The following is a 13,946-nucleotide window of genomic DNA, read 5'->3' on the forward strand; positions in this document are numbered from 1 at the left end:
GGTGGCTCGGTCAGTTAAGCATCCGACTTTGGCTCAGGTTGTGATCTCACAGCTCATGAGTTCGAGACCCGCATCCGAGACTCTGTGCTGCCAGCTCGGAGCCTGGAGCCTGCTTCTGATTCTGCATCTCCCTCTCTCTCTCTGCCCCTCCCCCCGCTCATGCTTTTTGTCTCTCTCTCTCCTTTAAAAATAAATAAACACTAAAATAAATTTTTTTCATATTCAAATTGCTCGTAGCTAGCAAAAATTCTTTCTTTCTTGTATAATTACCCTTGTCTCTTGTGATCTGACTAAATTCACTAACTAGTTCTATTCCTTGTTATACAGATTCATTAGGACTCCGTAGTAAACCGTTATATCATCTGTGACTAAAGACGATTTTACTTCTTCCTTTCTGATCTTTACGTCTCGTATTTATTTTTCTTGCCTTATTGCGTTGACTGGGACCTCTAGTGCCACACTGAAAAGTGGTAAGCATAGATGGTCTTGTTGCTGATCTTGGGGAGGCAGGCAAGCAATCTTACTACCAGTATGAAGTTAGCTGTTGTAGACGCCCTTATTCAGGGAGAGGAACTCCTTCATATTCCCAGTTTGCCAAGAGCTTTTTTCAGGAATGGGTATTCAGTTTTGTCAAATGCTTTTTCTGCATCTACTGCCACAATCACCTGGTTTTTCTCTTTTATTCTGTTCCTATGCTATATTGATTGACCTCCAAATGTTAACCAACCTTTCATCCTGGGGACATCTCTCACTTGCTTTGATGCACAATCCTTTTCATGTGTCGCTGGATCTGAGCGCTCCTGTTTTGACAAGGATTTTTACCCATTTTAACCCCTGATGTACCCCGAGCCTAGCACACTACCTTAAACAGAGTAAATGCTCAATAAATAGATGTTGAATAAATGAATGAATGAAATCTCTTCCTCCACGTGGCAGTCAAAGGATGTGCACATTTCAACATTTTGGCAAAACGTCCAGACTTCCTTCTGAAAATATTGTCCCAGCCTTCACTCCCACCAACCCGTATGCCAGGCAGGGAGGGAACACTGGTGCCCTGCACTGCAAGAATGCACAGCAACATGACCTGGTAGCCACAGCCATGATCCCTTTGCTGAGTGACAGGTAACAGGAGAGGGAAGCACTCGATGCCCCCACGGGAACAGCAGTGGCCTCACAGAAAAGCTGATTTTTTGAGCTGGTCTCAAATGAGGTCCAGAAGGCATTGGGCCAGCAGAGGAAGGGGGCATCCCAGGCAACAGCATGTTCTAAGGCACAGAGGCATGAAAGAGCATTGCATCAGCCACTAACTAGCTGTGTGACCTTGGGCAAATTTGTCTTGCTTATCCATAAAAAGGAAACGAAAACAACAGGGCTTGCCAGACATGGTGAGTATCCCACAAGACAATATACGTGAAAGACCTTGGAAAAGCTCTAACATGAAGGCAGAGTTACTATTAACAAGGAGGTGGGGAGGGCTGTGCATGCGTCCAGCACAGCCTAGGCTAGCTGAGCAAAAGAAAGCAAGAGCCTGGGGGCACCTGAGTGGCTCAGTCTTTTAAGCATCCAGCTTCTGCTCTGGTTGTGATCTCCCAGTTCATGGGTTCGAGCCCTGCATCGGGCTCTGCGCGGACAGTGTGGAGCCTGCCTCGGATCCTCTCTCTCTGCTCCCTCCCCACTTGCACGTCCACATTCTCTCTCTCTCTCTCTCTCTCTCTCTCTCTCTCTCTCTCTCAAAATAAATAAACTTAAAAAAAAAAAAAAGCCAGAGGCTGGGGGCACCCCACTGGCTCAGTTGATAGAGCATGTGACTCTTGATCTCAGAGCCATGAGATCGAGCCCTGCGTTGAGCGTGGAGTCACCACCAAGATAAATAAATAAATAGAGGCTGGCACCCAGCCCTGGTGTTAGAAGCCTGGGTCCCAGCCTCAGACACTTCCGTGAGAGCAGCCAATGTGGAGGGCTGTGTCTCAAGGATGGCATCCCCTCGGGTTAGAATCCTGCCTAGATGAGAGAGGTTCCTTCCTGGTTAACAGGGTTGTATTACTTTCTCCTTCCTTGTACTCATGCCCCATAAATCATCTTCAGCTAAGACCAACGCTGACTTCACAAGCAGCTAAAGCAAGGGATCTGGGAGATCCAGGAAACACGAAGAAACTTGATTTTTTTTTTCTTCCTGTTTGCCTTATTTCCTTCCTTTCCTCTTTTTCCTCCTATCATGGAGCATTCGTATGGCTTTCCCTCTTTCTAAGCCTGGGAGTAATGGTTTTAATATGGAGTATTCACTGCATTTGCGTTTTGGATGACTGCTCCTAAAAGCTGTTTTTAAAGAGCCCCAGCAATCAAATACCCAGCTCCTGTGTTTGCACACAATTTCCCTTCTGCTTAAGCTTTCTTTGTGTTTACACACTGGACATCTAGCAGCTTGGTTAGGTCAAGGTACTGCTTTTAGCAACTCTGGAGATTGAAAACATGGTATATTCTGTACGTAGTGCTCTGGAGGGGGATGGAAGCGGGGAATGACAGACTGGGTAAAGGGGCAGATTTTTTTACTGCAGAGTAGGTGAGAGGCATGAAAACTTTCAACAGCAATAATGGAAGGAACACAGAGAAGGAGATGGCTTTGGGAGAATTTCAGGAGACAGAAATGCCAGGTGAGTGAGGGCCTGCTGAGAGAAACAGAGAGTGGGGAGTCCAAGGTAACAGGAAAGTTTCTGGTGTTAGTGTCTGTGCAGATGCTGGTGTCACCACCAGGACAGGAAATACAAGAGGCAGGGCAGGTTTGGGGAAGGGGAAGAATGGAAAGATGAGTTCAGTTCGGCACAAGTATTCATTAGCTTCTCGGGTCATTACTGGCGGCAGGTACCTTGTCAGGAACAACCAGAAATAAGAAACAAGATCCCTGCTCTCCTGAAGCTTACACTCCAGGGGTAGACGGTCAGCTTAGAGGAATAAATCAGCAAAGTAACTGCAGGAGCCTATGTGAGCAAATGAAGTGGAATCATGTGATAGAGGGTGCTGCAGGGCGACCAGGGAAGGCCTGCCTATCAGACTTGGAGGTAAGATGCCAGCTGAGTTTGACAGTGACCCAAGGACAAGTAGAGAAGCAGCTTGAATATAGAAGCTTGGAGCTCAGAAGCCTGGGTGGCAGATGATCAGAAAGGATAGGCCAAAAGCGTTTTTGCAGGACATAATGCTAATTACAGAAAAATCAAAAATAAGTTAGGCTGTTTTATGTGTTTTCCCTAAGCTGGACGTTGAATACAGAGCTGCGGGATGCAATATGTAATTTACACACCTTTTTGCACATCGTATCACAAAAACTAAACTAAAAATACACTAAAAAAAAAAAAAAAAGGAAGAGTCCCGGCCCCGGGTCCCCCTAGGCTTTGCCAAGGCGGCTCTGTCTGCATCAGAGCGCGGACCGAGCGGCGTCGGCCGGTTCTCGCTCCCGGTGCCTCGGCCCAGGCCGGCCCCGCCCAGCCTTTCGCTCGGAGCAGACGCCCGCCCAGGCTGCGCCGTCGCCCCGCCCACGCTCACATGCCGGCCAATGGGCGCGCGGGATCCGGGCCCACACCCCCGCCGCGTGCCGCCCCGGGCTCGCGCCGCCGCGTGACGTCACGGCCCGGCCCCCGCCACGTGACGGCCGCGCGCCGGGCTCCGGCTGGTGCTGGGCTCGCGCCGCAGAGGCCGGTGAGGCGCCGGCGGCCACGCCACGGAGGGCGCTGGGCGAGGGAGCGGGTTGTCCGGCCGCGCGCGCATGGGGGCGGCGCCGGCAGCCGCCTGAGGGCCGCGGGGAGAGCGGAGCGGGCCACCTCGCGCATCCCTCCAGCGGCCTCGCTCCCCGGGCACCCGGAGGCGGCGGGCCGTGGAGCCGGCGCGGCCATGGCGACGGGCACGCAGCAGAAGGAGAACACGCTGCTTCACCTCTTCGCCGGCGGGTGAGCGTCCCGTCCAGACCCTGCGTCCCCGCCCCCCTCCCCCCCCCCCCCCCCGCCCTGGGGCGCCCCCTGCCCCCCGGTTACCCGCCCTCGCCGGGCCGGAACGCCGGCTCCCAGAGGAGGAAGTCCCGGCGGTGGGGAGGCCCTGGGGGCGCGGGCCTTCCCCCACCTCGGGCCGCATCCCCCGGGGGTGGTTTCACCCCGAGCCCGCCGCGCTCCCACGCCCTTTCTCCCCCGCCTCGGCGAGTCTGGCTTTTTCTCCTCTTAAACAATCAGAGGCTGGCGTGACGAGTGTCACTCGGGGGCGGTCCTGCCTGGCCACTGTGGCGCGGTCCGCCCCACATCCTCCCGGCCGGCCGCCCTGGCTGTGCTGCACTCGCTGTCCTTCTGCCCGGATTGTGCTCCAGGGCCTGTTTCCCAAGGGCCTGGGCAGTCTTGCGGGCGCTGGGGTGGGCCCGGGGGGGGTCCTCGGGGTCGCGCCGCGGCGAGTTCAGCCAGCCTAGAGGGCTGCAGGTGTTGGGCATCAGCAGGGGCCTGGAAGGTAGCGCTGGCGAGCCGCGATGCTGACCCGCAACCCGCGGGAGGGCCTCTGGGGGCCTTGGGGTGGGGGTGGGGGGATGAGGTCAGGGCGGTGTGTTGAAATGCTTCTCACCTGCCGGTGGACGCGTCCACCGTAAGATGTGCCCTGTTTCGAGAGCTCTGCATTTTTTTGATCGTCACGCACCTTGTATTTTTCAGCGGTGGCAACGCGGTTTTAGGGAGGTTGGGTGGTAGGGGGGGTTAGGAAGGGAGCTGATCTTTCGATTCTTCGGAAAATAGTAGTGAAAATATTTTTGAGTATTAGTAATTTTTTTTTTTTTTCCTTTTAATACAGCTGGTGGCTTTGGGTCCTTTTGCAGTCTTCCAGGAATTTGGTCTTATTTGAGGACCTCAAATAAGAGGCCTGGCACAGCAATTTTTTAAGTGTGGGACAGTCTGCATAAAATAGAATTTATTGTGGATTATCATCTTGACTTGAGTATTTTAGTTGCAGCTTGGCCTGAAGTGTGCTCCTTATTACAAACCAGTAACGGTTGAGAACTTAACCTGCCCAAAAGTAAGGGATGAAAATGTTCCTGAACTCTTTGTTCTTATGTAGGTGATCACCCACTTTGTTTCTCCAGCCAAAAAGTTTTGGTTCTTCATAGATAGGAAGAATTTCTCATTCATCTCTAACCTGTCCTTCCTTCTCCATCTGGTCACATCATCCCCCAGTGTTTCCTGAGAGTAACGGGTATGGGGGTGTATTCCTAAATTAATCTAGTGTATTAATTTTCATTCTGGGGAGTTTGAAACAGGTTGGCCGTGCAAAAGTCATTTCTCAAGCCAAGAAGGGTAATTTTTAAAAATGATTTCTTACTCCGTAATTTTGATTTCCTGTTTTTAGTGAGGTGGTTTTTTAAAAAAATTCTTTGTATCCCAGACTAGGAGAGTTACCTGGTCTGGAGCAGCTTCTGTGAGGCTTACTGCAAAAATCTATCGCCCTGTCTTGATGAATTTCCCTACCTGCCCTTCACAGTGCCCTCTGGCTGCTAATTCTCCTACTGGAGCTCCAGCCTCTTCCCTGGTGATGGAGGAAGATTGCAGCAGCCGGCACAACTCACACGGACTGATTAAAATATAGAGTTGATTAGGGTGGTGCCTGAAGCCATCGTATTTAACAGGTTTCAGTTCCATCTTCTACAGCAGCTCCGGATTTCTTGTGGATACTCAAGACAGAATGAATCTTCGAAGGGCTGTTTTGGCAGTAACGAATTGGATTTTGATACATTCCCACTAGCCTAGGATATGTATGTTACTTCCCTTTCCTTTTATGAAAGAACATGAGTCTGTCATATAGTTAAAATCAGTAAACCCAGTGGGGCCACCTGGCCCAAAGGCAGACTCCCTGCTTTGCTCTAACTAGTAGTTTCCACTGTTGTGAAGCTGGCATCTTTCCAATACTCTAAGATTCATTATCTTTGTAAGGAAGTCAGAGCCCTTTGTTTGTAAATTTGTCACGTTCCTCCCATTTAGTGAATAGCCTTTGGGAACTAATACCAAGCAAGTTTAACTTATCAGTAATTAATGATATCGAAGAACTATGTTTATCAGGTATAAGAGGCTTACGACTAAGTTGAAAATTAACATTAGAGCCTGGGAAATAAAAACTGCGTCCCAAACAACTCCTAGTCCTTTAAGTTTCTTTCACTTTGTTTTTAAAGACAGTTTCTTGGGTTCTTTGCAAAGGCAAAAAATACTCCTACATTAATCTGTAGTAGTCCTCTTTTTAACACAGTGTTACCCTTAAAAAAGAGAACTGCAGGAAAAACCACCCACAAAGCAACACCTAAAAATAAGCTCTTTGGAAAAGGTTCTCTGCATGTATATGTGTACCAAATGTAATTTCATAGCTAATTTTTTTTTAATTTTTTTTTAACGTTTTTATTTATTTTTGAGACAGAGAGAGACAGAGCATGAACAGGGGAGGGTCAGAGAGAGGGAGACACAGAATCTGAAACAGGCTCCAGGCTCTGAGCTGTCAGCACAGAGCCTGACGCGGGGCTCGAACTCAAGGACCGGGAGATCGTGACCTGAGCTGAAGTCGGATGCTTAACCGACTGAGCCACCCAGGCGCCCCTCATAGCTAATTTTAAAATAGGCTCGTATTCTTTAAATTGCTTTCTTCTTAGTAATATATTGAGTTTTAATGACAGCACGGGAGTGAATTTTCTGAGTGTACCTGTAGTCACTCTACTGTTCAGTGGTTGCCATGAAAAAGGTGAACACAATTTCCAAGCCCAGTGACTGGAGTTCAGTGAGGATGTTAAAGTAATTTTATGACAGGGCTCCCTAACTTATTCTGATGATAATTTCTTTTTAATCTTATGTCTAATTTTTTAAAAACAAATAACTGGACATCCTTACGTGTACATGTATGTGTAGGTCTCTGATCGGTTTCTTAGGATAAACCATTAAAGGTACAATCACCGAGGCAAAACCCATCTTTAAGGTTTTGACACCTACCCGCACATTCATTCGTAACCAGCTCTTACGATGTGTTACTTCTGCATGGGTGAACGTCATTCGTTGGATGTTGATTTTTAGTATCTTTAGGGATACTGCAGTTTTCTGCTTTCTTCCCTCTCGTCCCCAAATCTGGGTTGTATTGTTATCAAAATAAAAAGCATATTTAAACAGATTTTGTTACTACATAACAAAACCCGTGGTTCCTTTTCTACTGTTTAAGCATTCTCAGGAAGAGAAACGCCGAAATCCTTTGGAGTGGCCCTTCTGGGTCCAGACGTTATACCTATTAAGAAAAATCCTTTAATGGGGTGCCTGGGTGGATTAGTCAGTTAAGTGTCTGACTTCCGCTCAGGTCGTGATCTCAGGTGAGTTCAAGTCCCGCGAGTCAGGCTCCGTGCTGACAGCTCAGAGCCTGGAGCCTGCTTCAGATCCTGTCTCCCTCTCTCTCCGCCCCTCCCCCCTTCCCTCCCTCTCTCTCTCTCTCTCTCTCTCTCTCTCTCTCTCAAAAATAAATAAGCATTAAAAAAAATACAAGAAAAATCCTTTAAACTTTCCTTCTCAGATGTCTCGGGGGTTCTGGCAGTCCATATAATGTTAGTGACACCCTTCGGCTGCTGAAGAAGCAGTGACAGCCAGGCGACGACTTAGTAGACGTGCTCAGCACCTGGAAGAGCCGGGCTAAGCTGTCCCGGGAGTTAGAGGCAGATGACCTGGATTATATGCTTTAGTCCTATTTTGGTGGCATGTGTTTTTTCCTTTGTCGTCAAATATACTCACCATGGCCTTTAAAATGTATCTTAGTGGGACTATAGTATGTCTCTAAGGTTTTAAAATAGGTAATCCAAGGTGTGTCCAAGATTGAGTATCGCCCCCCCCACCCCCGCCTGCATTATGGACATCTGTCACCTGGTGTACTTGTACTTTGCTTGTGCCTAGGAATGTAATCTGTATCAGCTAATGGTCACCTTGGGAGTGTGAGGCGCGTGTTGTGTTTGACAGGGGGCCTGCCGTGCTGAAAGAAATTTTGGTAAAAGACACGTTACAGTGTGCACATAATATTTTATAGAAGACTTACGTATATCGAGAATATACGTTGGCTTTTGCTTCTTCGGTGTATTTTACATATGTGACAGACATTTTTTTTAATTTTTAATTTTATTTTAGAGAGTGCGTGAGAGCGGGGTAGAGGGGCAGAGTGGGGGGAGGAGAGGGAGAGAGAGAATCCCAAGCAGGCTCCATGCTCAGTGCAGAGCCCGGCACAGGGCTCAATCCCGAGACCCTGGGATCAGGGCCTGAGCCAAAATCAAGAGTTGGACAGACGGACGCTCAACCTACTGAGCCGCCCAGGCACCCCTGTGACAGACGGTTTTAAAGGCCGTGTGGTGTTTGTATGAGGGATTCCCGCTGGAAGTAGCCTTCATGGGAATAGCAACTGTGTCGGTTTTCATCACCTTTCATCACCATTACACGTCAAGTACAGTATCACACTTGTTACAGATGCCTAATCGATACTTACTTAATGATTGACTAACTGAATAAAAGGTAGTGTGTGGCTTATCTGGGGTTTAGATTTATGTGCTCTGTTAAATTGTCCCAAATAAAAGTAGTGCTTTGATTATTTATGAATTGGGAACATGGTTCTCTATTAAGATTTGCTGAAACTCTAATTGGCATACAGTAACATTATTTTGGATTCGTGGACTTGCTAAAAATGATTCTCCTCAGGTTTAGAAAATACTGTAGAGTTTTTTATTCATTCGGTAGGGCGCTATTTACCGGCGCCTAAGTGGCTCAGGCGGTTGAGTGTCCAACTTCAAGGTCATGATCTCGCGGTTCCCGAGTTCGAGCCCTGCGGCGGGCTCTGTGCTGACAGCCTGGAGCCTGCTTCAGATTCTGTGTCTCCCTCTCTCTCTCTGTCCCTCCCCCACTTGCGCTCGCTCGCATGCCCTCTCTCTCTCTGTCTCAAAAATAAAAAAAGAAAGTAGGGTGCTATTTAAATGTTCTTTCTAAATGATACAGAATATAGGAAATAGCATCTAAAAGATAATTAGCTGCATAAAAACGATGCATTTTGCTTTGAGTAAATACAGAATTTGCATAACTGAAATCTTCTAAGCCTTATGCCAGGTATTCAAATAAGACATTCCAGAATATTATATAGAAACAGGTACTAGTGTTTTCAAGTCGTGACTATAGAGGTAGCCAATGAAGAGGGGAATTACTGAAAACTCCATAGATTGGGATCACAGGTTGTCTGGCGGGTATCATTTGTTGGTGGAATCCACGTTGTAGCTATTACGTAGAAGCTGTGAATCTGGAAAACAGTTTACTCTCAGTTGGGTAGCAATTATAATAAAGAGCATATTGATCTCGGCTTTAGTGTCTAGGATGAGTGACTGTGTATGTAGAAGACCGGTTCTTGTTGAAAACATCTAGCTTTTGAAAGCTGTCCTTGTTACTTGATACTCAGAGTTTAAAAGGTAAAAATTTGCATAATTAAACGTTTTTTGTGTCGCTGGTCTAATAAAGATAGAAAAAAATCTAGTGTGAATGTTGTAATAGTGATAGTCTAGCTTTGTTCTGCATAAACTGGAAGAGAGAAACCTAGTCCATAGCGGGAAAATAATCAGGTACGGCTTATGCGGGTAAAATGAAAAGGTTAAATACATGTTTATGTGATAAACACAAGACTTCAGTTCTGGGCTGAAGGAATGGGGGGGGGGTGCATATAAGAATAATTAGTAAGGGGGAGAAGACACAGAAAAATCCAGGTAATAGATTTTTTAGAAAATTGGGCAAATAGATTCTAGAGAGCAGCTCTCTCTCATGACCGCTTCAAGACATAATTTAACCGCTCGCTGCTCATGGCCTTTCTGCTACCCTGTTCAAACCCTTTCCATGGTTTCACTGAGTGGGATATCCCACAGAGAGTTATCTCTGAACTTGGGCATCAGTAGTTAGAGCAGTATTACCTTAGGAGCAAAATCAAAATCCTATCCAGGGAGTTTCCTCATAACTGTTGGAAGAAACATAGCCTCCTAGAAACACAAGTCCTAACTGCTTTTTGGAAGATTATTGATAATACTCAAATTCTGTAAGTGGTTTCTTGAATTAGTGAGGGTGTAAATTTTTTCTTATTGACTAGGCTCATTTAGGAGGCTTTCATTTGTAAGTAATAAAAATTCACTTCCAACTGGCTTGATTATTGGCACATACACCTAAATTTTAGAGAGAGAACAGGCTTCGGGGAGGGCTTATTTAAACGGCTCAACATCATCACTGCAGGACCCCTCAGTGATTCCTGTGTTCCAGAAATATCCGCATGATTCCAAGATTGGAGATCATGAATGCAGAATGGCTTCCAGAAGCTCCTAGTATTTCTCCACCATTGAAAAGTCTTGAGCTTGATCTGATTGGACCGACTCTAATGCACCCATCTCTAAACCAGTTACTGCTCCCAGGGGATTATGCTGTTTATTTTGGGCCGAATCATGTGCCCAACTCCGAACAGATGACATGGCAACATAGATGGTATTACGTTGATTGAGTGAGTCAGGGCTAAAACCAGAAATGGGTTCGATACGGTCCAAACTGCATGACTTAAGAAATTAGGCGTCTTATGAAGACAGGAAGAGGGGAGTGGAGGCCGGCGAGGCAAACAGCAGTGCCCTCCACATTGGTTCTACTGCCTTCACATATAATGTCCAGTTTGCTGATACAGAACAGAGTTTCTCAGCCTTGGCCAGATCATCCTTTGGGGAGGGGCAGGGTGTTACTGTCGCTTTCCTGTGCGCCCCGTGCAGGATGTGTGGCAGCATCCCTGGTCTCTCCCCACCAGATGCCCAGTACCCCCTCCCCCAAGAGCAACAGCTAAAAATGTCTCCAGACCCAGCCGGATGTCACTCGGGTGGGGGCATCATTGCCACCGTTGGGAACCACCGGCCTAGAGTAGTGTTCTGCAAATCTTGATCACACAGCCCTATGATTAAAATGTTTGCGCATATCTGTATATGTTTATATTCTGTGGATTTCATACCTATTATAAAGCATATACACAACATAGAAAGTAAATGGTGGAGATTAGAAATAAACTGGAATTTTATTTTATTTTTCCTGTAATTATTTTCCTGTATTCCACTGTGCACACTTAGAGCATGTCCCCCGCTTTGGAGATGAGTGGTCTTAAATATTGGTATCCAGTCAGACTTGCTTTCCTGACGATGTGATGCCAACACTGTCACCACGGGTGTGACTTTTCCTGTTGTCCGTGCGTCCGCTGCCTTCGCCCCACAGCTGAACCCAGAGGAGTCTATCCTAAAACTTAGAAAAAGGGGGCAGAATCTGCCTGACTGCCGCTGACCACTTCACCCCACACTGTATATACGGAGCAGACAGGTTATAGCTGTCAGCGATGTGGAGTGTTGAGAGAGGGTTTTGCTGTCCCGTCCCATACCCTGTCCCGGTCCCTACTGATCTGGGCTAGAGTTTGAGGGGACTAGAAGCATAAAGGACTGACTGGTACCTTGCGCTATGGCCAGTGCCCCCTGCAGGTGGGAGGCTGCTGCATTAGCCATGCCAGATGGATGAGAAGGGACCGGTGTGGTGTTTTTGCTGCCCCCTGACTGGCATGGGAGAATACTCTGGTGGGCCCATTGGCTTGGCGTCACGGAGCATGGGGAGCAGAGGAAGGAAAGGCGCCTAGTGCTGCCTGCAGGTAAAGCTGAAAGGAAATCGGGGGACAAATTGCTGGTCGGACCAGTAGGATTCCCGGTGTTGGGGCTCGCGGTGGAGATCGAACACCATTCCAGGCAGGCTTGCACAGCATCTACGCTGGAATCGTAACATTTGCCGAGGCCATTAACGTAACACACAGCCAGGTGGACCCGCGGCAAGACCAACCAATTGCGGAAGACCGCTGCGCTCCTCTCTGTCCTCGTGCCCAGAACACCCTGGAAGAAAGGGAAGAAAAAGCGGACCGAGTCCCATCAAGCCACACTTCCAGCTGGCGGTGCTGGAGGGACGTTTTGGGTCAGATTTGGGATTGAAGTTTTAGGACTGAATTTGAGGGTCTGAAAGTTACTGGAAAAATCATGGAATCTGCTCACGGTGTCTGTCATAGATAAGAAAGGGGGGAATCCAGTAGAGTGCACCTGAAGAGCAGAGATGGGAGAGGGCTGGTGGACAGAGTTAATGCCTTTTTCTGAACTGAGACTCAGGAAGAGCCCAGTTTAAAAAATACTGTATGGGGTGCCTGGGTGGCTCAGTCAGTTGAGTGTCTGGCTCTTGGTCTCGACTTGGGTCATGATCTCACAGTTGTGGGATCCAGCCCCACGTCGGGCTCCATGCTGATGAGCGTGGAGCCTGCTTGGCATTCTTTCCCTATCTCCCTACCCCTATCCAACTCGTGTTCTCTCTCTCTCTCTCTCTTATTAATAAATAAATAAGCATTTAAAAAAATAAATACAGAGTCACGGTGGACAGGGCTTTATCCGAGCTGAGGTGACCACGGTTAGGAGCCAAGCTAATATTACAGGTCGTCTTTGTATCATAGAATTGAGAATTGACAGCAACTTTTTCCTACATTTAATGTAATTAATTTGTTGTAATCATAAGTGCTTTGGACCCAACGTGATTAAATATTTTTAGAAAAAGTTGGAAAGCCAGTTCAGAGAAGTCCACATTTCTATTCATATTCTCAGACAGGTGAAGGTCTTATACTTGCTGGTTCATGAAGGAAAAAAAAAAAAAAGTTGAGCTGAAAGGTATTTTAAAAAATTCTGCTATGAAATGTCCTGAATTTCAGGAAGAATCTTCTTTGGGAATTTCAGTTCAGTATCGGAACTTCTTTCCTTCTAATTAAAATTGAGTATTTTAGCGGCTATGTATCCATCACAGCTTAATAACTTAAAATGTTTTCTAGTGACTTAAAACATGACTTTAGGGCCACCTGGGTGGCTCAGTCAGTTAAGCATCGTCTGACTCTTGGTTTCAGCTCCGATCATGAGCTCAGTTTGTGAGACCGAGCCCCATCCCATGTCAGGCTCTGCACTGAGAGATTCTGTCTCTCTCCTTCTCTGTCTCCCTCTCCCTTGCTCATGCTCGCGCTCTCTCTCTCTCTCTCTCTCAAAATAAATAAACTTTAAAAAAAAAGTCTTAAAATAGATGGTCATTTCTCTCATCTGAGGGGCTTTTTTCCTAGTAGGTAGGGAGGGCCTCACCCAGAGTAGTGACTTCTTACCATTGTTTACAGTTGGCAGTGTTTTTCCCTTTAGTCTTTTCCTGTAACAGCCTGAGGCGGCATCCCCTCTGTCTGGTAGAAGAGGCGCCTGGTGAGTGGTCTAGAAGGCCAGGGCCTTTTCACACCCCTGCCCCTCCTGCCATAGGCACAGTGTGTAACACAAAAGGTGACTGGCGTTGAGTGTGGTCTGTTGCCCTCAAAGAGGTCACCGCCCTGCTCTCAGTGGGGCACTTGGCTTTGTTGGGTGAGCGCACCTTCCAGGGGGTCCTCCTTTGATCGGTGGTGGATTTGGTTGATGGTTGGCCGACGAAGGAATGTAACTGACAAGGGGGCAAAGCAAAGGTGGTTGACCTGTGTTTGAATTTACTGACTTATGAAAGACTACCCAGAAGTTCTGTCTTTTCCCCGCGGTGTGGAGTGGTGTTATTGAACATGAAGAGATGGCAGATATGTCTTTATCTTACTCTGCAGTGTGTAAGTTTTCCAGTATTTCCAAATGTTACACCTTTTAAGCACGTGGTCATTTTTCTCATAAGTCAGGGTTATTTATTTTGTGTGAATATACCTGAGTTAGAAAGTTAATTTTTATCTCTTTTTTTTAACACCTCACCACCACCACTTTCTTTAGTGGTGACCCATTTTCTTTGGATATATTCCAGTGCTTAGAGCAAGTTACACAGGCCAGTATTCAGTTAGGCTCACAATTTTTTCTTGATGCAAAA

At 47.2% G+C, this 13,946-nt stretch overlaps 1 protein-coding gene across 1 annotated transcript in view; it reads left to right on the top strand.

The window, feature by feature from the left end:
* Nucleotides 1–3,671: 3,671 nt before the first annotated feature.
* SLC25A33 (solute carrier family 25 member 33) overlaps nucleotides 3,672–13,946 on the top strand; it is a 33,628-nt gene continuing 23,353 nt past the window's right edge. Inside the window, exon 1 of the mRNA XM_042995460.1 lies at nucleotides 3,672–3,938. Coding sequence (XP_042851394.1) covers nucleotides 3,883–3,938 — 56 coding nt within the window. The 5' untranslated portion in view covers nucleotides 3,672–3,882. The remainder of the gene's footprint in view (nucleotides 3,939–13,946) is intronic.

The sequence above is a fragment of the Panthera tigris genome, chromosome C1 (genome assembly GCF_018350195.1).
Source record: "Panthera tigris isolate Pti1 chromosome C1, P.tigris_Pti1_mat1.1, whole genome shotgun sequence".
Taxonomy (NCBI): domain Eukaryota; kingdom Metazoa; phylum Chordata; class Mammalia; order Carnivora; family Felidae; genus Panthera; species Panthera tigris.